The sequence below is a fragment of the Gobio gobio genome, assembly GCF_949357685.1.
Source record: "Gobio gobio genome assembly, chromosome: 2".
NCBI lineage: Eukaryota > Metazoa > Chordata > Actinopteri > Cypriniformes > Gobionidae > Gobio > Gobio gobio.
The window spans coordinates 13,558,628-13,583,748 of record NC_137098.1 but is presented as its reverse complement, the minus strand read 5'-3'; the positions used below and the strand labels follow the sequence as shown (position 1 = coordinate 13,583,748).

The 25,121-nt window shown below is 43.6% G+C and overlaps 1 protein-coding gene across 1 annotated transcript in view; it reads left to right on the top strand.

Moving 5' to 3' along the window:
- Window positions 1–360: 360 nt before the first annotated feature.
- Window positions 361–25,121, top strand: part of LOC307121799 (uncharacterized protein) — a 30,263-nt gene continuing 5,502 nt past the window's right edge. Inside the window, exons 1-3 of the mRNA XM_079809557.1 lie at window positions 361–501; window positions 3,381–5,385; window positions 5,499–5,662. Of these exons, the coding sequence (XP_079665683.1) occupies window positions 493–501; window positions 3,381–5,385; window positions 5,499–5,662 (2,178 nt within the window). The 5' untranslated portion in view covers window positions 361–492. The remainder of the gene's footprint in view (window positions 502–3,380; window positions 5,386–5,498; window positions 5,663–25,121) is intronic.

The window sequence follows — 25,121 nt, the reverse complement described above, 5'->3', positions numbered from 1 at the left end:
AGAATTAGTAGGCTAGCTACATTTTAGGAAAAGTTGCAGTGCTGAGCAATATCACTTCATTTTAAGATTTTATATCTATGTAATTCATATTGAACTTGGCACACGGTAGCATCGACTGTATAGACCTACAGCAAGCTGTCTTTCCAAACACAATTCAGTGGTTCCTTACACCAGTGGTTTTCAAACCTGTCCTGGAGGCAGCGCTGGAAATTTTGTATGTCTCCCGGTCTCTACTAACGAGCTGATGAGTTGAATCAGGTCTGATAAATGAGGGAGACACACAAATGTGCAGGACTGGGTGCCTCTAGGACATGTTTGTTTGAGAAGAACCACCTCTTTACACAACCCTTTCTTAAAAATGGGGCGTGGGGTGGATGACGTGTAGGCTACAGTGTAAGAACGAGGAAGATACGGCACTTACCTTTTTAATCGGATAAGTAGGCTAGGCTACAATCATCTCTTCTGAATAGAAAGTCTTTGCGATTTCTGGGAATGACGCAGGTAATTATATCCATGTCAAATTATGAAATCTGTAATTTTAACATTTAATTACCGGTCTTCTGTTTTGTTGACCATCTGTAGCAATCACATAGCTTCCTGTCTTTTAGCAACTTTTAATTTAAACTTATTCCAAACCCATTATATTAAATGTAACTTTTACATTCGTGGCTATTCAATGCAGGCAACTCCAGATAATATTAGTGTAAGCTACCAGGCTACATGTGCCTTGCTGCAGGCTTTTTGAGACTAGGAGAAATTTATCTTTTTTTCTCTTCTTTCGCTTCTAACACTGTGATAAGTATTTTCACGGGGGGAAAAACCAATGCAAATTACTAGTTAAACACTAAGAATTTAAATGAGCACCCATCACCGAAAGTAGCTCTCTCGAGAATCGGTCCGCCCATTCCTGAGTTTCATTTCCTTCAAAACAAAAAGCGCGCTAAAAGGGAAACGCTTTATTAACTGTTCCGTCATTAATGAATAGCCTAACTACACAGTAACAAATGAGTAATGCATTATTGAAATACTATTACCTAACAAGAAACTCTGAAAATGAACGAATTATAACAGTGCATAGTTATGGCAGTTAATAAATAACTACTAACTAGGCCTATGTAGCCTATACAAATTCACTATAAATGTGAATAATGCATAATATATAATTAATTCTAAATTCATAGTAACCCGATATTAATGACTCGAGTAGGCCTATTACCAAATCCTTCAGAAGGAATTACTAATTATTTGGATCAGTAGCCTATTCTAATTTCTTAAGTAAAAAGCATGATAACTCTCTAGCAATGAATGAAGTCACTGTAAGCTTTTAAAGTTTTTGTAAAGTTTTGGATAGTAATGACTGAAGTGTTACTACATCTTTCTAATGAAATTAGCCTACAAATTATCAGTGTTCTAAAGTGAAGATCATGGAATCTGTTACCAAATCTGTCAGAAGCCATAACTATCTAAAAAACTATTGTATTGGGTGCCAAAACATGCAAGTTTATAAGACATTATGTTAAACTATATACAATAGTGTAATGAAGGATTAAACACAACTACAAGCCAAGCAGTGGTGTAAAGAGTAGCATAAATAAAAGCATAAATAAAAGTACTAACACTTTACAATAAGGTTCATTAGTTAACATATTAACTACATTAGTTAACATGAACTAATAATGAACTGCACTTTATTAAGCCTTTATTAATCTTTGTTAATGTTAATTTCAGCATTTATTAATACTTTAATAAAATATTGTTAACATAATGCACTGTGAACAAATATGAACAAACCATGAACAGTTGTATTTTTATTAACCAACATTAACAAAAACAGTAACAAATGTACTGCTCATGGTTAGTTCATGTTTGTTAATACATTAACTAATGTTGCTATGTTGATTTGCCGGGAGTCACACGCGTGACGCATGGAGTCACAGGACTGATTATTCATCTTAGCCAGTCACGTTGACAAGAAAAAAAGAAACAATGTAGCGACGGCAGGTTTGGGGAAAATAGCGCAGTAAAAGTACCGATACATCACTTAAAATGTACTCAAGTGAAAGTACACTATTTTTAAACTACTTAATAAAATACAATTCCTGAGAAAAACTACTCAATAACAGTAACGAGAGTGTTTGTAATTTGTTACTTTACACCAGTGTTTCCCAACCTTTTTTCAGTCATGGCACCCTTTGAGTGGCACCCCCTCGCATCCGTTACGCTAGGAGTGTAACGGTACAGATTGCTCACGGTTCGGTTTGTATCACGGTTTTAGGTTCACGGTTTCGGTGCGGTTCAGTATTTTCTATGTTCAGGGAAAAAGGGACTACTGTCAAATAAAAATAAAGAAAATAATAAGAACAAATAATTTAAATACAAGCAGCAGCACAAATAAATACTATTGATTGTGCGAAGATACTAATAAAATAAACTATGCTTTTCAGGTTTTTCAGGTAGGCCTACGTCTAACATTAGTTTTCAGGTACAGAAATTGATCAAATGTAAAATAACATAGCATATTTGACTGTATAAATTAAAGATGAATTCTATTAAACTTACAAAAGCTATTCAATCAAGAGCAGTGAGTGATGTCTTTTGTTGTTTGACATTTAACAGACAGCAGTAAAGGCTACTGCCCCTTTAAGACCTAATGCATGGATATGCGTCATCTTTCTCGACTATATTAAGTTTACTTAAGGCATATACAGACTATGTCTGCTATAATACTCCTCAAGATGGACATGTTGACATACTTTTTGTGTGAGTTTGTCCGTTCAAGAGCGAGACGAGAAAGAGAACTCAATATTTGCGCACTGTGAGACGTGTGCGCGCTTTCGGATGAGTGAACAGAGACAAATTTTCTCACAGTGCGCGTGACTTCTCATTCGCGTCTTATGGCATTTCACCCGGGTGATGACGGCGAAAATGACTGGTCATATTCTAACATACGGCAGCACTAGCATGCGTTGAACAAAGTTTACAAAGAGAGAATTATTTGAAAAATGTGAAGAAAAAAAAATTCTTTGAAGGACTTTTACACGGCACCCCTGCTCTCGTCAGACGGCACCCCGTTTGGGAAACACTGCTTTACACCACTGAAGCCAAGTATACTTAGAATACTTAATTATACTTATATATCTCGATCACAAGTACAGACCGAATATACTTAGACATGTCAGTCAGTATAAGTCAAGTATACTTCAGTGTAAGTTTAAATATATTTCTGAGAAGTACAGAAGTATATCAAAAGTTGGCTTGTTTTTAGTTTCAAAGTATACTTATACCACACTTGAATAAACTTTTTTTTTTAACGATTAAAGAAGCATTAATAACTGATGTATTAAATGTTTATAATTGCCATATGTTTAATGTCTCCACAGATTGTAATGAGCACTGGAAGATCCGTGGAATTCCAGTTTCAAGTACCATTTTCAGTTCCACTTCCAATAGGCCTACCTAGAAAAACAGACCCCCTAATACAATGCATCATAGATGACAAGAAGTTAAAGAAACTTTGCAAATTATTAAAAGGCAGAGATATAAATGGTTTGTACCATTCTGAAGTCTGGAAGGATGATGTCACCTTATTAACAGCAGCAGTTCAATGCAAAAATGAAGACATCTGCTCATATTTACTTAAAGAGTCAGCTGATCCTAACAAACACTCAACAAATGGTCGGACACCTCTACATTATGCTGCTTTAACAGCTAAAGTTCCCATGAGTATTGTGAAAAGATTACTTGCAGCAAAAGCTAACCCAGATGGACATGGATTACAAATGTTTACTCCTTTGCAGTGTGCTGTTGATCATGAGCGTGAAGACATTGTGAAAGCACTTATAGAGGCTGGAGCTTCACCTGTAAGGAACTATGGGCTGAATCCAGAGGTTGATAAAAAGGTGGAGAGAATGATTTGTCGACTATATTCACAGAGTGAAGTGTCTGACATAGTACGTATGTCTTTCTCTTTTCATTGTGATATACGAACGACAAATCAGACAGAAGTTTACAGAATCTACAAGGAACATTTCTTTCAAGAGGATCATTTTGATCATTTGATTTATTTTGAGCAATACTTTAATCTCATTGGTCCAAGTGAAGAGCAGTACCGTCAGAGCGCCATCAAGTGGTTAAAAGATACAAAGAGTGCAGACCGATACATTGAGGGACTCATTGAGCGCTTTCCAAGAATCCCTCAGGAACACTGGCCAATTGCACTGAACTGCTTAAATGTTGCTTTGTGTGTCAGTGAAAGCGTCTCTCCTCAGGTATTCAGTGAGCTTGTGCCAATTCTAACAAACAGTCTTCAGCACTTTGGAAATCCACAAGAAGAAATAGTCAATCATCTGATACTAAAGATACTCAATGTTATGATGCAGAAGACGTCTGAGCAGAAACCGAGTACAAACAATTCTGTCTATGAGAAGTTATGCAAAAGTCTATTGCCTCTCACACATCCTGATTATTCAAGTCTAATTGGAGTGTGGACATATGGACTGTTTGCCACAATACATGACTTTGCTCCTGAACTTGTTGCATTGTGTGGATTGTCTCCTGTCCCAGAGATGATGCTTATAAAAGCTGAGACAGAGATGGATCAAGTAATGAAAAAAAAACTGCAGAAGTTTGATGAATCACTGAGACATCCAGCGGATTCAAGTGCAGTGGATAGTTTATGTGAGGGGGCTGCTGCTCTATCAACAAGCAGAAAGAAGAAGAAAAAGAAGAAAAAGAGGAAAGAAATCAGGCAAGAAGTGGGAACACAAGAAGCTGAGCTGCAAGATAAAGAGGAACCGTATCCAGACACTGTAGTGAAATCCATTGAGGAATCAAATTCAAGTGTGCAGCCGTTCACACCACCTGCTGAGAACCCAAATATCTCAAAAAGGTGGGTTCAGACCAGCCGTCGTTGGAGACCCAAGCTTGAGAAGCTAGCTAACATGGATATTAATAATAAGTATAGGCTGGGAAACTTTACTCTTGTGCTCAGTGATGAATTTCGGATCGCTAAAGGAAGTGATGGAACAGAAGTTTTTCTTGGTTTGAGGGATGACGGCACAGAGGTGGCTGTGAAACGAATGATTAAGTCTAATTATCAAGTCCTCAGAAATGAAGAGGAATTTCTACGACTTCCACAACTTGATGATCCCTCCATTGTGCGATATGTGGACTTTGCTGAAGTTGCCGATTTTGGATATCTTGCTCTTCAGCTTTGTGAGTACACACTGGAGGAATATATACAAGAGCATTTACCAGATGATAGCACTGAGAGAAGTTCGGTTCTGAAGAAGCTGGTGAAGGAAGTTCTCTGCAGCTTACAGGTTTTACACCATCCACAGACCAAAATACTCCATCGGGACATCAAACCCCAGAATGTTCTGATTGGTAGGAATTAAACCTAAAATAAAAGTTTATGAAAGTAATTAAAATCTGATCAGTGAAAGTATCTGATGTTTTTTTCTCCCATAATTTTGAAACTTTGAAACCATTTGTTATAGACATAAATGGAAAAGCTAGATTGGCTGATTTTGGAATAAGTCGTCGACTGAACCTAAGCCAAACGACTTTACGAACAAGCATTGCTGGAACTAGATGCTGGAAGGCAACGGAGACCATAGATGAGGAGGCCAACATTGGGTACAAGAGGAGCTCCGACATTCAGGTGACTTCTTTTAAGCATGGGCGTCACTAGGCCCTTTTTAGGGGGGCTTCAGTTTATGATTAACCGTAATCTGTACACTAATTCGTGATCGCTTCAGTCCAAGACTTAGTCGTCTACATATTTTAATTAATAATAAATTATAAATGTGTTCAGTCATCTGCAACAAATATTTTTTGGATTTCCTAGACTATTTTAAGTCGTAAAGTGAGCAGGATATATTAAAATGTAGCACATGGATTCGGCAGGCATGTATTCATGATACTTAGTGCCCTCCATAGCTCTACACCGTCCCACAAATTTCCTCATAGAGAGCCATTGGGGCAGATTTCTGGCTGCCCCGCTTATTTTCACGTGACCTCACGTAAACCTCGCTCCAGACCGAGACGATATTAGTCCGCTTCAGCTTTGTGTCTGCATCAGGTCAGTAACTAGTTGGCATGTCTGTTCTTCTGTGGAGTAGCGTATCAAATAAATGAAAGTATTAACCCTTTAGTTTAAACGTGCTCACGTGAATACCCTTTATATACAGTAGTTCTGTTGTGTTTATTTTATGATTGTTCGGAGAATAGACATGACTTTCTTTATCTCACTGGAATTCCTACACAACTTTCAACAACATTCGGATGCAATAAATACAATAAGACAATTCTAAGAGGGCATTCAATGCATTTGTCATGTGTAATAAAGTCTGTCAATCATCACTAGAGCGCCACCCTCAGGCTGAATAATGCAAGGACATTACAATTCTGCCAAAAGTGTCTAATGTGTTCTGTAATTAGAATATAAAGCTTACAAAATGTTTATCATAAATTAGTGATAAGACCAAGAATCTGCCCTGCCTAAATTTATGGGCAGGGGCCGCTACTGTTCAGTCCCCTTTAAAACACATGCAATGACGGCAGGCTTCGGCTTTGTCCCGTCTTCGTAAAACAACTTTATACTTTCTGCATATGCGAGGGTCTTAAAAATCATAGTGTTTAACATCGGAGGGACAGACATCCGTGTGCCTCCCATTTTTTTTTTAGCTCTGTCCGAAAAACTAGGCAGCTGACTTGTTGCCTCACTGCCTTATCAGACAATGACTTTTAAGGCAGCGTTTGTACATGAAGGCACCTCACGAAACTGATTTCCGACATTCTTCAAAATATCTTCTTTTGTGTTCAGCAGAACAAATACATTTATAAAGGTTTGGAACAACTTGAGGGTGAGTAAATGATGATAGAATTTTCATTTTTGGGTAAACTAATCTTTAAGGGATGTAGACTATGGTCATGCAGAATAAGACATTAATATATGCTTTATAAGTACTAATAAACAGCTAATATCCTAGTAATATGCATGTTAATAAGCAACTAGTTAATTAGTGAGAACTGGGCCCTAAATTAAAGTGTTACAAGTGTAAATAGCAACTAGATTCTATTTACACTAAGTGAAAATAGCATATTTTCTTAGCGAAAAATGCTAGTTACACTAAGTGAAAATAGTGATATATTCTATTTACACCATGTAAAAGTAGCAGTTCTTTGCAATGTGTGTAAGCAGTATCTAAATAGATGCTATTTATACTTTATTTTGGCAGATACATACTATTTGCACCTCAGAATTGTTGTAAATTAACAGGATGCAATAATAATATAGAGTGTAAATGTAACAAACTTGGTGTATACTCACGAAGGCGAAGGAGAACTTGGAACAAAAACTTTAATGACAGAACTCACAGGGAACACTCAGAAACACCAGTATACGGGAACGTCAACGGACAAACACTGAGGGGAAACTGAGGACTAAATACACTGGGCTAACAAGGTGATTGACTAGACACAGGTGAACAGAATGAGCTCATAATGACAATGATGAGGGAGTGGCGGGAAAACTGAACAAAGGAAAAAACTCAAAGACAAGCAATACAGACTAGACATGTAACATAACACCCCCTCCGAGTAGGCGCGTCCTCGCGCCGTAAAGGGAACAACTGAAGAGGGAGGGTGGGGGCTCTGGAGGAGGGCATGGAAACGAACAGGAAACCACACAAAGTCCAAAACAAAGAAAACCAGTCCATGGGGGAGTTGAAGGTTGGAGAAGCCAGTGAGGGGCCTGGAGCAGGAGAAGCCAGGTGACATGCCAGAGGCCAGCCAAGACGAGGCCCCAGGGTGGAGTCGGAGGAGGAAGGAGCCATGTTGTCGATGACTCTGTCGAAAACACCCTGGGGATGACGGTCGAGGAAACCGCCACCGATTAAGGAGCCACTGGAGGAGCTGCTGGGTCGATGAGACCGGAGGCCCAGGAGACCTGAGACCGGCGACGAGCATCCGAGGTTGAGATGGAAGGCCGCAGGACAGAGACTGAGTCGGTGGGACCAAGGAGGGGAGGGGAAGGCGGAGCCAGACGAAGCCGAAGGTGCAGGCAGGTCGACGACTGACCAAGGCGGAGCCGGAGAGACGAGGGAGCCCGGAGAAGCCGTATGGCCGAAGGTTTCCAGTGGAGCCTGGGGAGGGAGGAGCCAGGGCCGCGGTGGAGTGCAGGGTGCAGAGACTGGCGGCGACGACAGGGGATCCTCTGCGCTGGCTGGAGCTGATGGACTGAGGACAAGGGGCGGGTCCAAACAGCATGTGGGCAGAACAGAGGGGCTGAAGGACAGCAGCGGAGGCAGGGCTGGGGAACTGGCTGACTGAGGAGGTGGGTGAGGGAGGCTGGGTGGGAATTCTTGAGACAAAGGAGACTCTGGAGTAGCTTGGGACGCTGGAGAGACAAGGGGCGCTGGAAAAACTGGGGTCACTGGAGAGACTTTTTCTGGGCCTGGTGTCTATAAAAGCTTTTCTTTGACTAACAGGGAAGTTTTCAGCTCTGAAACTTACAGGTGTAGGGTCTTAGGGTTACATATTATATTTAAATCAAAAATTAGCTCAATAGGGAATTGTGGGTATTAATATTTAGGGATTTTATGATTAATCATAACGGGTTATAATCTAATCACCAATCTCCAAAATCACCCAAAATGGGAATACCTCACCTCGGTATTTATGCAATATAATATATATGGTTAACAACAATTTATTGTAATTAACTACAGATATATCTATATTAAATAATCACAGAATAACCCCAAGGGAGTTGATTCAAAATTCCTCTCCGTTCCGTTTAAAGAACGAGCGGAGATTCCTTATCCACTCACCAGGTCTATTCTTCCTACCCAATTTTCGGGAAGTTCGTCCCTCTGGCCACAAAGGACAAACTTTCCGAGTTATGGTATTAATTAAAGCATTCAACGAATAAGAGCTCGTAGCTTAGATCTGACATTAAAGGGACTCGTGTTCCGTGAGCAAACAATGACAATCAAAACGTGAATATCATGGTTTTAATAAAGATTAATACTACGATTACATATGACTACATAAAGAATACATGTATTTACAGAATAGTGGAAAGTAAAGAGGAGGATGAGGGGAAGGGAAAGGAAGGAGGGTAAGATCGTGTCCGATCCGACACCTTCCCAGACAAAACCATTGGAGCCAGCAAGAAATATCACCTTAAACAGGGGTACAATCTTTAAAACGCATCTAAATTTCGGTAGAATTGATACTTGCATGGTTTCTTGGTGTTGTGTAAAGCAAGATGCGTGCGTTGGCGTTTCTCAGAGAGTTTGCGCGCTGAAGCGTTCTCTCCGTTTGGTTCTTCCAGAGCTTCGTTGGTCCGCGGGACTTTTAAAGGTGTCGACTTGGAAGGAAGTTCATCTCGTCCAGCTAAGTGCGTCCGCTGACTGCGCCGCGGAGCGCGTCGATCTTCAAAGGAAACATCAGCTTGGCTGGACCGCGCCGGCTCGCAGGTCGATAACCCGCGAGCCGCGCTGATGAGATGGGAGGAAAAGGGAATTTGTCTCGTCCGGGGTTCTTGCAAGATGACTGAGCACCGATATGCTTGTGTTACTGTCTTTTGAGATCCATTAAACTACGCCCACTTTCCCGGCGGCAACCAATCGTTGGTGTGAATTTCAGGCGGGAGAGAGTTTCTTTGTTCTGACTTTATTACTCAATGGAATGTTCTTGCCGGGAGCCAGAATTAGTAAAGTTTCGCTCAAAAAGGGCTAAACCTACTAAAAGGTACATCTCATAATCATCTACTTTGCACCACTGACTGGGACAAAGAAAGAGAAACCTTTAGACATCAAACATGCCTGTGTTTAAATGCATGAAAGACAGTGTATCTCTTTTACAGAGCCATTTTGAGCATTTAGGATTAACATCACACACACATACAAATATATACTTTGTGGTCAACATACATATAACACAAGGGTCATCACATATTTCTGGGATGGTTAAATTAAAGGCTAATATGAAGAGGAATACTTGTGTGTGTGTGTGTGTCTGTGTGTGTGTGTGTGTGTGTCTGTCTGTGTGTGTGATAGGAATCTATTTGAAGTTCCTCACAAGGTGATAACGGCACTGCCTGCGTTGTCTCTGCTGGTCGTAAGGGTGAAAGTGCGGCCATTTGGCCAGCCTCAACTGGCACCACTACACTCATTTATATGCTAATACTAATTCATAGGCAGAGCTGTGCAAAAGATCTGCATCTCTGGTGTTTCTCGAACGACCCACCACTTTGATCTCATGTCAAGAGCGACTCCAGACGCTACAGTCCCCCTTTGTCATGTGACGACGTCCGGTTGACCTCGTCGGATGACAGTTGTCGTTTTGATCGGATGGTAGTCGAGTGGGATCATGATGGTCAGATGGCAGGTGGATCATGGTGGTCGAGTGGCAGGTGGTTTCTAATCGTTCCAAGCCTTTGGTTCCTCAGGCTGAGGGTCCATCCTGATGAGGTTTGGCCTTGTCTCTGTCTTGGTACCTCCCTTCCGTGGGTTTCGTTTGAATCCCAGGAGGAGAGAGGCTGTGTTCTTGGTCATGGACTCTCGCATCTCGTGGACCCTCTTGACTAGGATGAAAGCCAGGCCCAGTGTCAGGGTGTGGCATGATGCTGTAGCAAGGTAAAGAGCTGTGTCGATGAGAGTGATGTCAATTGGCTAGGACCCCCTTTCTTAATCTTTAGTTCCAGTTCTGGATCTAGAGTGAAGTTGTGATTCTTGAAGAAGGATGGGGTTTCCAGCTCTGACCAGTACTCTTCACTTGGGAGGTATTACGATGCCAGATCATCAAGGTGGAGGATGGTACCCTTTGGTACGTGAATCCACACACTCTGGTCGTTTGTGTCTCCTGGAGTAATGGTCACTCCACGGCAGATAAGGCAGGCAGCAGCCAAGTTCAGGTCTCTGACCTTGTGCAACAGGTGTCGAGGCAGCAGGTGCCATGACGGTGCGTCACCTGTCATCCTGAAGTCCGTCTGTGTGGCGCAGGTTTCTGCTTGTGGTCTCAGGAAGTGGTAAGGGGTCTATGTGGCCTGAAGAGGGTTTCAGACTGACCTAGTGCTGGTGACAGGAGGGAAGCAGGTAGTTGTTAGCCTCTCAGTCACGAGAAGTCCGAAGGATCGGAGTTCTGCTCTGCTTCTTGTAGCCGTGCTGTTGTGAGCTTGCCTGAGCTGTGTGTGGCAAGGAGTTGGAAGCTTGTCCTTTGCAGTCCTCATCTGGTGAGTCCTGTTCAGGGGCTATTTTGCTGGTGTCAGCAGCTCCTGTGACCCTGAGATAGTAGTGTCCAGCTGTCCTTGTGCCGCCTCCGCTTGACAGCTGCGTGAAGGGTTTGGCAGAGGGCGTTGTCGTCGACGGCTGTGGGACATCCTGTGGTGTGCGCAGGGTGGACGCGCTGTCTTCCGTGGCTCCGCCCAGTGGCTTGTCTGGTACTTGGCGTTTGCCATAGTGACAGTTCTGCATGTGTTTGATCTGTCCAGCTGCTCTCATGGTTCAACAGCTGTCTGAGCCACTTCAGGTGTAGTTTGTCAATGTGCTGGTGAGCAGTGTAAGTTCTGACAAAACTAGAGTCTCTTGTTTGATGCAGCAGGGTCGTCTGACACCCAGTCACAAGTTCCAAAGTAGACACATGAGTTGATTCATGCGGGGTGGCTCTGATGGTCATGAGCACCAATGGACGTTTCACATCCCAGTCTTTCTGGTTGGCAGACACATACTTTCTCAGCATGCTGGCCCCAGCTCAATTGGTTCATTCAACTTGGTGTCGTTGGGTGCTCAAAGACATTCTACTCACTTGGAGAACTGGCATACAACTGTGAGGAAGTACTTGTGGTCCCTCGTCGATCTGGGAAGGGATCCCGCCCAGTCCATTTGAAGGTATGACCACGGGATTGTGACTCTTCTGCGTTGCAGGGGCTCTGGGGTTTGGGTTTGCCGGTTAGGATTGTCAGCAAACCAGACACTTCTCTGACATACTCTGACACGACTTGCTGCATGCCAGGCCAATATTTCACTTGCTTCTGTGTCTTGTGGCTCTGGTACCGTGGTGTCCGGCACATGGTGCGTTGTGGGCATACATTTAGCATTACCCCCCTTTTGACACTGTGGCATCACAAGCTTTAGCGCTGTGAGGGCGTCAGAGGCATACCCCAGAATGTTTGTTTTCTCACGCAGCATGTGTTTGCCGTCATGCGGTCGTCTGAGGCCTGTGGTAGCGGTGAAGTCAGACATCGTGACAGGGTGGTTGGAGGGGTCTGAGAGGTGGTTACTCATAGCTTTTATGGCAGTGTCAGAGGCTTGCATGTCAGCTGTGTCATTTATGGAAATTGTAGAGCCAGCGTAAGCGGCTGTGATGTTGGAATCGTCGCAGGAATAGTCAGTTTGCTGCGGGTTATCACAGCGCCATCACGGGTGGTTGTGTGGGTGGGAGGTGACCATGGATTGCCGTGAAGTGTGCCAGTCTTGGCCAGGGAATCAGTTTGGTCATTCAAGTCTTTGTCAAGGCCGGGTTGCCTTGAGTGTCCTGTCACCTTTTCCCGGTGGACAGTCATGTCGTGTGTTCTTGTGATGTCATCACACGCGTCGAACAGGTGTTGGGCATGCTTCGTTTCGGAAGATGTTAAACTCGGCTGGTGAGTTGGCATAGCCGATTGGGCACCTGGTGAAAGTACGCTGTCGGTTGCAGAAGGTGAAAGACAGCTGGTGCTGCAGTATCCTGTTCGTTGATTAAAGTACAGACTCTTGGGATGGTCTGGCCTGGCAGGAGGTTTTCAGGCTTGGCAGGAACCACAGGGGGCTGTGATGTCAGTGGGGCTCACACTACCTCATTGGTAAAGTCCACATGAGCCTTGAGGCGGATCAAGGGGTCTGCTTCTATGTAGACGTTATGCAGTGGATCTTGAAGGACCAGGATGTGGTGTGTGAGGCACTGATCGTTCCATTTCAAGTTCAAAATGCAGGTGCCCTTGACAGTTACCATGGTTGTTAGGCAGGAGTCCAACGGGCAGTGGGTGCACTTGCTTGCAGATGGAAGGTTGGATGTGTCTTTCATGAGGGCTTTGAACAGTGCTAGACTGATGGCTGAGTTGTCTGCCCATAGTGAGAGTATGATGTCTGTAGTTGTTACATCATTCAGCTGGAGGTCAGTCATGACCTTGGGGCAGTGAAAGTCAGAGTCTATGGTGAGTTGAAAAGTGCAGAGTAGCGAGCTTGAACTTTGCTCTGGTGCTGAGACAGTGTTCTCGCGGCGGGTTGCAAGATTTCTCGTGACCTCTGTGACCTGACAGTCTGGCTCAGGTGATCTGGGTGGCTGGAGAGGCAGAGGTTCTCGTACTTGAGCCCAAATCTTTAGCTGTTTGAAGTCTAGTAGGGGCTGAAAACGATCTAGCAGATCTTTGCCGACGAGAAAGGGGTACGTGTCCATTGGTTAGATGTACACTGGGTGTACCAGACTCATTAGGCCCATCGTTAGCTGGATGGGAGCTATCTGTACAAGTTGGATCTCATTTTGGCTGTATGACTGCACATTCAACTCACATTTTGGGATTTCAGAGTTCGATTGTTCAGGAAGTGCAGCTGTCAGCTAAGGGAGTTGAGCGACGCTGTCATTTGGTGATGAAGTCTCTGGATCTTTGGACTGTGGTTTGTGCGGTGCTCGGTTCCGTCGGAGAGCAGTCAGGAAGGACGTTGGGTGCCGGTCTTGGTCACAGTCGTAAGCTGTCTGGCCTGTCCTTCTTGTCTCCCTTGCGAGAAGTTCTTTCAGAATCCTCAGGATCTCTGCTGACTCAGATGAAGCTGCACCGTCTGGCTCTAGTGAGTGCTCAGACTTGGGTTCGTTTGGGGCGAGCCGTTCCGCCGCTGGCTGTTTGGGCTAGGGGTGCTGCCATTTCTGGGCTGTCGGCTGGCATCTCACGCGGCTCCACCTTTGGGTGGTTAGACAGACGTGGCTTGTCTCAGAGTCTTTCAGAGTGCTTGGACAGGTGCTTAAGACGGGCACCGTGCCAGTTGCGCTGCTCTCTGCTGGCTTGGAACGGTCTTGCCGGTTACAAAGTCTGTCACTGCGTTGTTGCAGGGCGCCCCCTGGAGCCAGCTCTGAACGGTGATCAGAGACAGGGTAAACCATTAGATTTCTCACAGTCTTTTCAGAAACAGTCTTTTTGGTCGGCAGTCCCGTAGCTGTTGGTAGTCCAGCTTTACGGTCTCATGTTGTAAGTGAAAGTTCATACCCTGCAGGGTTTGGGGTGAAAGTTGGGATGTTTCTGGCCAGCTTGTAGAGTTCTTGGGAAGCCATGATGTGCCTGAGCATGATTCTCTGGATTGGCTCCCACCCCCTTTGCTGCTGGTGGGGGCTCGTGGCTGCTGGCTGGTGACAACCTGGGCAGTGGGCTTTCACCTTTTTTTTGAGCTTGAAACTCTTGGCTGGGGGTTTCTTGTCCCACTTGTCAGGGGAAACTGTGTGGTGCGTGTTTCCCCTTGCTGTTCACTGTGCGATGTACATGTGAACTTCAGTTCTCTGTGAACAGTTTCAAGTTCTTTGTCTTGAATAGTCTTTTTTTTTTTGTTTTGTTTTGTTTTAACCAAATCTTGGACCTTGGCATGGGCGTTTGCAAGTGGGTTTCACAAGCTTTGGCCTTGCTGTTTCTTTCTTTCAGTTCAATCTTTGCTCTTGTTAGGAGAGCTTCACCTCGTTGGAGTTTTTCTTTTGGTTCCTCTTCGGATTCTTTCTCCAACTGCTCTCTGTGCTTGTCTCTACACGAAGTTCTGCCGGGGCATTTTGGAGTCTCTCAACTTCCTCCCGAAGTTGTAGGTCCGTTCCGTCTTTCCGTCCGCGTCAGTCCTGGGTCTCGAGGAGTAGCTGATCTAATCGACTCTGCGCGTGGTCCTGGTTACTACGGGCCTCCTCGGCATGGAGCTTCAACGCTGCCGTTCTTGGCTCAGGGGCTGCAGGTCACCGTGGCTTTAGGCAGGAATGCAGTCGTCCTGGTGCTCGATCAGGTCTCGACGTGATCCCAGCGGCGGTGGGGCTGGATGAACGGGACACACCGCTTACTGTGGGCAAGAGAGAGACAACACAAAAGAGGCCAATGCAAGTCCGTATAGGGTGTAGTGCTTATAGCCATATGTGACTATTTAATTGTGTGTGCAATTTTGGACTAACTGGTGCAGACAGTTAGTGGAATCTAGGCCGTGCACCTGTTGTCTTGGCCGTGAGCGGCCAGGTGGGGCCGATTTGTGTGGGTGAGTGCCGGATTTAAATAACAATTTTGACAGTGCGGTAGCCTAGTGGGTCATTTACTGACACTGGCTGCTGATCGTCAATCTATTATTCAGCTTTCCTTGATGGCTCTCATAGGTTCTGTCTTTAGGTGAACTGGAAGAAACTAAACAACAGAATAGTAGAGTAGAAAAGAAAAGAAAAGGGCGAAATATCCAAGAATACTAAGAAGGCACGAAATAAAACAGAATGAGAATATGAGAAGAGATAGATATGGGAAGGCTCTAAGCTTAATACCAATGCTAGGGTTTATGACAGGGCCAACGAGTGAGGGGGCGCTGTTGAGCTATAAAGCCTAGGGGAAAGGTATGGCTTACAAAAAAAGAAAGGTGTGGCCAAACACTTAAGTGACCAGGAATATGTATATTCTAGGGCTTGCAATAAGTGAATGGGCTTATTTAACTTACTATGCCTGGGGTGAATCGGGGTCGCCTCAGGTGAGAACCGATGGTGAGGTCAATCTCGCCGGCGGTCCCTGGACACTCGACCGCGGTGTTCCCAGATCCTCGTCCCTTGGTACCACGGTGCGCCCACTCAAACAGCGTGTGACTTTTAGCATGACTGGGCAGCACTCAGGTAAGTTTGGTCAACGGCCAGACTAAAGGGTTGAAGTTGGGTTTCCTCTGAAATCCCTTTGGAGTCCAAACGGAGGATCAGAGTAATTAACCAAGATGCCCTTGAGCGGTTCAGTTGGACTCGTTGACTTCTCCCTGGAGTGCCCGAAATGCTTAGCCTGCTGCGTGCCGCCGCCAATGGTACGGAGACAGAGGTGTCTGCGATTCACCCACGACCGGTGTCAGTTACGCAGGCCAGGTGACTCCACTCACCGGAACCCAGCCAGAAGACAACCGGAAATTCACCACAAGCACTAGGGGAGGTACTACCTGTGAATATATAAATGGCTAACAAGGAAAACGTGACATCAGCTTAAGCTTAAACTTGTTTTAACCAAATTCAAATAATTCTGTAAAGTGGGTGAGGTAAAAGACTATTCAATAAATAGTACTAAAACATAAAATGATGATAATGTTGGTAATTATCAGAACAACATTGAAAAAGGGAGAAGTGGAATTAATTAAATTAATCTATTCGGAAATGGAGCCAAAGGAGAAGAGAGAGAGGAGAGCCAACTTTTGAGAGTGCCCAGCAGGGGGCGTGCTACTGATAAGTGGCTGTCGCAGGCTGAAAAGAGAAGGCTTAATTTAAATTCAGGTTCAAGCTTGCTTAAACCAAAATTTAAATAAGTGCAGGGTATCAGACTGGTATGAAATGGAAGAAACCAATTGATAAACAAATAACAATAAAAAGGGAAGAAAAGAACAGACAAGCAAAAATAACTCAAATTGAAACAATGAGAAAGAAAGGGAAACTGACTTAGCAGGAGATGTCCCAAAAGGGGTCCATTCCCCTTAGGTAGCATCACTGGCTGAAAGGAGAACTTAATTTAAATTCAAATTCAAACTTTGTTTAAACCAAATTTAAATAAGTGTGAGAAGTCATTGAACCCGAAAGATTGAATGACTTCAAACAATAGCAATAACAGGAAATAAATGAAAATAATTATAATCGTAAACAAATAAAATAACGAGAGTTCGCTTGAGAGAGTTTAATAAGGCAAACATCTGCAGACGTCCACAAGATGGCGTAGTGGAGTCAGGCGTGGGTAATTTGAGAGGTGCAGCACACCTAGCGGGCTGCCCCCTTGTGTTACTCGGAGGTATTACACTACCCAAAATTAGGTGATTATGAAGCTTGAGCGTCCGACAATGGGGAGGGTCCAGCTTCCTAACGCAGCAATTTAACTGCAATCACAAGAGTGAATAGAATTTGTTTTCAAATTTCCTTTGTGCCAATTTTGAAGCACAGAGTGTGTGGACGGATTTATTTACCGCATATACACACAAATGTAGAACAGAGCATTTTCTCTGCAACAAATTTTAACGTGATCAAGGTTAAAATAAAATACACACATCAAGCAGATACTGGCCAGCAGTTTTTTTTTCTGGTTGATTTGTGCAAGGTGTGCGTTCTGGTTAGCTATGCCAAAACTCCACCTAAGGGGGTGAGATCGCTAGCGATTTATAAGGCCTTTTACAAAACGAATAAGAGGAATACGCTCAAATCGTCATCACGCTGGGAGAAGATTTCTTCGTTCTAACAGGTGGCATCACGCACAGGTGGCATCACGCACAGGTGGCATCACGTTGAAAGAAGATTTCTTCGTTCTAACAGGTGGCATCACGCACAGGTGGCATCACGCACAGGTGGCATCACGCTGAAAGAAGATTTCTTCGTTCTAACAGGTGGCATCACGCACAGGTGGCATCACGCACAGGTGGCATCACGCTGAAAGAAGATTTCTTCGTTCTAACAGGTGGAATTGATAATATTAAAATGTTCTGCAAAAGAAGTTTTTTTCCCTTTACAGAGACAGTTTTAATATTATGAACTGCAGTTTCTTTTTAACAATTAACAGTGACCAAAATGTTTGACCAAAATAGACGCTGTTAACATAGGACTAACTGAAATGAGCTTTGGGCTTTTCAGTTACAGATACATGAGTTCGCGATTGCGACTTGTCTCACTGAAGCGCGCATATAAGACAACAATTAACACAAATGATATACGCATAAAATTGACAAAGTTGCTCACAAAACAGAGTTTAGAATGTGCTCGAAATATTCTCCACCAAAAATATGTAGGGTCTTAGGGTTACATATTATATTTAAATCAAAAATTAGCTCAATAGGGAATTGTGGGTATTAATATTTAGGGATTTTATGATTAATCATAACGGGTTATAATCTAATCACCAATCTCCAAAATCACCCAAAATGGGAATACCTCACCTCGGTATTTATGCAATATAATATATATGGTTAACAACAATTTATTGTAATTAACTACAGATATATCTATATTAAATAATCACAGAATAACCCCAAGGGAGTTGATTCAAAATTCCTCTCCGTTCCGTTTAAAGAACGAGCGGAGATTCCTTATCCACTCACCAGGTCTATTCTTCCTACCCAATTTTCGGGAAGTTCGTCCCTCTGGCCACAAAGGACAAACTTTCCGAGTTATGGTATTAATTAAAGCATTCAACGAATAAGAGCTCGTAGCTTAGATCTGACATTAAAGGGACTCGTGTTCCGTGAGCAAACAATGACAATCAAAACGTGAATATCATGGTTTTAATAAAGATTAATACTACGATTACATATGACTACATAAAGAATACATGTATTTACAGAATAGTGGAAAGTAAAGAGGAGGATGAGGGGAAGGGAAAGGAAGGAGGGTAAGATCGTGTCCGATCCGACACCTTCCCAGACAAAACCATTGGAGCCAGCAAGAAATATCACCTTAAACAGGGGTACAATCTTTAAAACGCATCTAAATTTCGGTAGAATTGATACTTGCATGGTTTCTTGGTGTTGTGTAAAGCAAGATGCGTGCGTTGGCGTTTCTCAGAGAGTTTGCGCGCTGAAGCGTTCTCTCCGTTTGGTTCTTCCAGAGCTTCGTTGGTCCGCGGGACTTTTAAAGGTGTCGACTTGGAAGGAAGTTCATCTCGTCCAGCTAAGTGCGTCCGCTGACTGCGCCGCGGAGCGCGTCGATCTTCAAAGGAAACATCAGCTTGGCTGGACCGCGCCGGCTCGCAGGTCGATAACCCGCGAGCCGCGCTGATGAGATGGGAGGAAAAGGGAATTTGTCTCGTCCGGGGTTCTTGCAAGATGACTGAGCACCGATATGCTTGTGTTACTGTCTTTTGAGATCCATTAAACTACGCCCACTTTCCCGGCGGCAACCAATCGTTGGTGTGAATTTCAGGCGGGAGAGAGTTTCTTTGTTCTGACTTTATTACTCAATGGAATGTTCTTGCCGGGAGCCAGAATTAGTAAAGTTTCGCTCAAAAAGGGCTAAACCTACTAAAAGGTACATCTCATAATCATCTACTTTGCACCACTGACTGGGACAAAGAAAGAGAAACCTTTAGACATCAAACATGCCTGTGTTTAAATGCATGAAAGACAGTGTATCTCTTTTACAGAGCCATTTTGAGCATTTAGGATTAACATCACACACACATACAAATATATACTTTGTGGTCAACATACATATAACACAAGGGTCATCACATATTTCTGGGATGGTTAAATTAAAGGCTAATATGAAGAGGAATACTTGTGTGTGTGTGTGTGTCTGTGTGTGTGTGTGTGTGTGTCTGTCTGTGTGTGTGATAGGAATCTATTTGAAGTTCCTCACAAGGTGATAACGGCACTGCCTGCGTTGTCTCTGCTGGTCGTAAGGGTGAAAGTGCGGCCATTTGGCCAGCCTCAACTGGCACCACTACACTCATTTATATGCTAATACTAATTCATAGGCAGAGCTGTGCAAAAGATCTGCATCTCTGGTGTTTCTCGAACGACCCACCACTTTGATCTCATGTCAAGAGCGACTCCAGACGCTACACAGGATATTCTTATATTACCATGACCTTTTATATATCAAAAGCTCAAGGGAAAGTTGATTTCTCAATTCATCACCCCTTTAAAGGTCCCATGGCATGAAATTTTCATTTTATTAGGTTTTTCAACATTAATATGAGTTCCCCTAGCCTGAATATTATCCCCAAGTGGATAGAAATGTTGATCGGTGTAAACCCAAGTTCTGGCTGTCTTTCTCTGCCTTTGAGAAAATGACAGGCCAGACTAGCCAATTCTGAGGTTTGACGTCCAAGCAGCAACGGTTGCCTCCCTTTCCTCGGCTCAGAGAATCTTGCACGCCCATGCAAGCGCTCGAGAGATCATTGCTTGTGAACGAGTGAATGCTGGCAGTTTATGGCAGTGTTTGGATGTACAAATGAAAACAGAAGTCTTTTTTCAGTTCCTTCTGATCTGCGATCAAGGATTTCTGATGTGTAGCTAATTATTTATTATTCGTGCACACGCAGCGGCTTCTCTCTCGCCAGACAGAACGGTGTTTTCGTGTTTTCTATCTTGTGAGTCAGTGTTTTTGTACGTCCTCGTCGCGTCTATCTGTTCTAAAATGTGCATACAGTCGTTTCTGCTCAACATCAGCAGACTCACATCTCTTTAGAGATAAACCTCACGCACGCCGAAGCTCGGGCTGCACTGGCCGGTCGGCCTTCAACATCCCTGACCCCCAGTACTGCATCTCGCCCACAGCGGAGGCACCAAACACGGCGCGAGATTAAGCAGAAGGGGGGTAAGCGTGAGGGTATACGGGCTAGCCAGCTATCCCCACAATAAACTGGATTACATTCGATTAATGCTGTTGTATCTTTGTTTGTGCTGTGTACTCAATGCGCTCCACTGACGCTTTTCATATGATAGGAACATATCTAAAAATAATGCTATTATCAACACTTACTCGTAACTCGTTCATCTTGACAGCTGTAATGGTACTTTGGATGTGTTACAAAGTTGGTAATAATGATGAAGACGGACTCGGTGTGACTGGGACTCGTGTTTATTCAGAACTCTCAGATACAAACACAATAAACTCGCGCTGACAGCGCTCTCATAACTCAGTAGTTACTATAAATAACTTTGTTAGCAATCGCTGAGCTCAGTCTCTGGTACATTAGTGATGTCCGGTTCGCGAACGATCTTTCTTTTGAACCGGTTCTTTTTAGTGAACCGAACCAGTTCACCAAATCGGACTGAATCGTTCTAAACGGTTCGCGTCTCCAGTCAGCGCTGATCCATAATTTACTAAAGTTACTAACTTTCTGACATGAGTGACAGTCCCTCCGACTAGAAATAGACTAATAACCTGAAGTATATGCTGTAACTACAACAGTTCACTGATCTGAGACTGACAGAACTGATGTGAAGTGAACTCTGGTCCATCCCTCTCTCTGGCAGCAGCTCGTGCCTGCTCGTGCCTCGTAGACCTCGTTAAACCACGCCCCTCCCCCCTGTCAGCCAATCACAACAGTGGGCATTTTTACTGAAGTCTCACAGCAGACACGCCTCTTGTAACAGGGCATTCAGCCACAGGGCAAACATCAGTATTGAAAAAATGCCTTTTATTTCTAAATGATGACATTTTATGATGTAAAAATCATACTAACAATATAAGTACACCTCAGGAAACATTATAAAATAATAGAAAAATGCCATGCCATGGGACCTTTAAACATCACTTTATTTCCTCTTTTAGAAAATTTTCTTTATTTTTATTAAAAGTAAATGCCTTTCCGATGTGATTTGTGATGGGAAAAGGGAAAAGAGCAATCTCGGCAAAAGGAAGATTTAAACCCGGGTTAACCGCGTCAAAACCTAGTTCCATGAGCCTTACGCTCTTCTGACTGCACCACTGAAGACATTGGAACATGTGCATCTTTTTTTTATCTTGTGTGTCCCAACCAGGCATTGTTGGGCGGAGCTAGTGTAAATAGTGCGTGCCAACAAGGCGCGCTATTTGCACTTGGTGTAAATATAACTTTTTTTAATCATACCCTGAAAAATATATTATTAGAAAATCAATTATTGACTTACTACGAAGCCCTGCACATGACATGCAGGAAAAAACTAGTAGGCTAAATCGTGCGCACGATTTATAAATCGAGGGAACGAAATAGTAAATCGTGTGGACGATTTAGCAAATAGAGGGAACGAAATAGTGAATTGTGTGGATGATTTAGCAAATCAAGGGAACAAAATAGTAAATTGTGTGGGTGATTTAGCAAATCAAGGGAACAAAATAATAAATTGTGTGGATGATTTAGCAAATTGAGGGAACGAAATAGTAAATTGTGTGGATGATTTAGCAAATCGAGGGAATGAAATAGTAAATCGTGTGGACGATCAAGCAAATTGAGGGGAAGAATTAGTAAATTGTGCGCACAATTTACTTTTTTTTCATGCATGTCATGGCTCAGTAACTTACACACAATTGACCTATCGGTAAGCCCCGCCCCCCTTAGTTACTGTTGCTAACTCGGACAAACAAACGGAGATGCTATATCTTACAATGACAGCTGTCAGTGTGAAAACCTTATCCCAAGATGTTTTTGGACACAGAATGTAGCGTATACCCCATCCGAATGATGGCCAAACTTTACTGTTGGTTTATCAAGTTTATTATGTCCTTTTTCACCCCAAAAAATAATCGTAAGAGCTGAACAAACAAAGCATAAGAAGTACGCATTAACGTCTCATTCACAAACTAGCTCTCTCCGTTGCATTACCATTAACATACAACAAACAAACATATACACAGAGCTTATGACTTTTTGAGGGTGCAGTTAATAACTGGTAAACTTTGTATCTGCAAAGATAAACTGCGAGTGCGAGCTCTCCCTTTCTCTATAATTCCCATCAAAATAGGAGTCCTCCTTAGTAGGACAGATAATGTAGACTTTAAACATATCTAAAATGAAATTAATTTACATATAATCAGTTTAATATGGAGAGGCACTGAAATGTAGACCTTCGTGTTTTTGACCCACAGCGTTACATGACGTGAGAATAGTTAGTTATTTCGGTTTGTATGTTAGCAGGGACTTTAATCGTAACTTAATGAGAGCATGACAAACAGAAAATCCTCTCAGGATCCCTGGAATCAGTGTTGCAATACCTCAGGCACGACATTTTACCATTTTTGTAGCATAAACATTTACATTTATGCATTTAGCAGACGCTCTTATCCAAAGCTACTTACAACTTGGGGGTACAATAAGCGATTGGTCATGAAGAGTCGAGTGAGCGCAACAAGTGCCTGAAATACTTAGTCCGTGTACATTTCTCAGTGTAGCACAAGCTAGAGTAGGGAGGGAAAAGGGAAGAAAGAGGATTTATTTTTATTTTTATGAGGTTAAGTGCTCACGGAAGAGATGAGTTTTTAGTTGACTTTTGAATGTTGTCAACGAATCAGCGTTTTGGATGGCGGTGGGAAGATCGTTCCACCAGCTGGGAATGTTGAGTGAAAATGTTCTGGAAAGTGATTTTTTGCCTCTCTGTGATGGTACCACAAGCCTTCGCTCCTTAGCTGAACGAAGGCTTCTGGTGGGGGTGTGGATTTGTAGAATCGAGTCAAAGCTGAGCGCGTGATGGATCTGTAGGCAAGCGTCAGCGCCTTAAACTTGATGTGAGCAGCGAGTGGAAGCCAGTGCAGAGAGATGAAGGGGTCCTTTTGGGTTCGTTGAAGACCAGATGTGCCGCTGCATTCTGGATCATTCGAAGTGTTTGGATTGCACAAGAGGGGAGTCCAGCCAGAAGCGCATTGCAGTAGTCAAGTCTAGAAATATCAAGGGCCTGGACAAGAAGCTGTGTTGCGTGCTCTGTTAGGAATGGTCTGATCTTCCTGATGTTGTAGAGCGCAAACCTGCACGAGCGAGCTGTCTTAGCAATGTGTTCTCTGAAGGACAACTGGTCATCAAATGTAACTCCAAGATTTCTGACTGACTTTGAAGGGGAAATCAGGGATGTACCTAACTGGATGGTGAAGTCATGTTGCATAGTGGGACTGGCAGGGAAGATGAGGAACTCAGTCTTTGCCAGGTTGAGCTGTAGGTGATTTTTACTCATCCATGCAGAGATGTCAGCCAGACAGCTGGAGATTCTTGCAGCTACTGTGGGGTCGTCTGGTTGGAATGAAAGGTAGAGCTGAGTGTCATCAGCATAGCAGTGGTATGAGAAGCCATGTGCCTGAATGATGGGACCCAATGAAGTAGTGTAAATGGAGAAAAGGAGAGGTCCAAGCACTGAGCCCTGAGGAACCCCCGTGGTCAGTTGATGTGCTTGGGATTCTTCTCCTCTCCAGGCAACCTTGAAAGACCTACCTGTGAGATAAGACTCAAACCAATGGAGCGGAGTCCCTGTGATGCCCAGTGATGAGAGGGGGCACAGAAGAATCTGATGATTGACCGTGTCGAAGGCAGCAGATAGATCAAGGAGGACGAGGACTGATGATTTAGACTCAGCTTTAGCTATCTGCAGGGCTTCAGTGACCGACAGTAGTGCAGTCTCTGTGGAGTGGCCCCTTTTGAAACCGGATTGGTTAACGTCCAGCTGATTATTCTGTGAGAGGAAGGACGAAACCTGGTTGAAAACAACTCGTTCAAGAGTTTTTGCTATGAATTAGCCTGCTTGAAAGTGGTAGGGAAAGTGCCGGTGCAGAGAGATGTGTTGATGATGTGTGTGAGTGCTGGTAGGAGTGTAGGAGAGATGGCTTGAAGGAGGTGTGAGGGAATGGGATCGAGAGGACAGGTGGTAGGATGGCTGGAGAGGAGAAGTTTAGATACTTCGGCCTCAGTGAGTGTAGAAAATGAGGAGAGAGGATGTCCGGTTGTGGATGTGGCTGATCTAAAATCCACAGTGCGGGGGTGAGAACTGATTACTGATAGTTGTTGTTTTGTTTGTGAAGAATTGTGCAAAGTCGTCTGGAGATAGGGAGGTGGTGGGAGGTGGTGGAGGAGGACAGAGCAGAGAGTTGAATGTTCTTGAAAAGTGTGCGTGAGTTTGAGGTGCTGCTGATCTTGTTTTGGAAATAAGAAGATTTAGCTGCATGCATTTCATCCGAGAATGATGAGAGCAGAGACTGATACTTAGCTAGATCAGATGGGTGGTTTGATTTATGCCACTTCCTCTCTGCTGCCCTGAGTATCGTCCGGTGTTCACGAATAACATCAGATAACCAAGGGTTAGAGGGAGTAGCTCGTGCTGGCCTAAAGGAAAGAGGGCAGATACTGTCTAGACAAGAAGTTAAAGTGGAGCATAAAGTGTCAGTTGCAGTGTTAACATCCATAGAGGAGAATTGTGTGGGTGAGGGAAGGGAGGATGACAGAGGAGAGATGA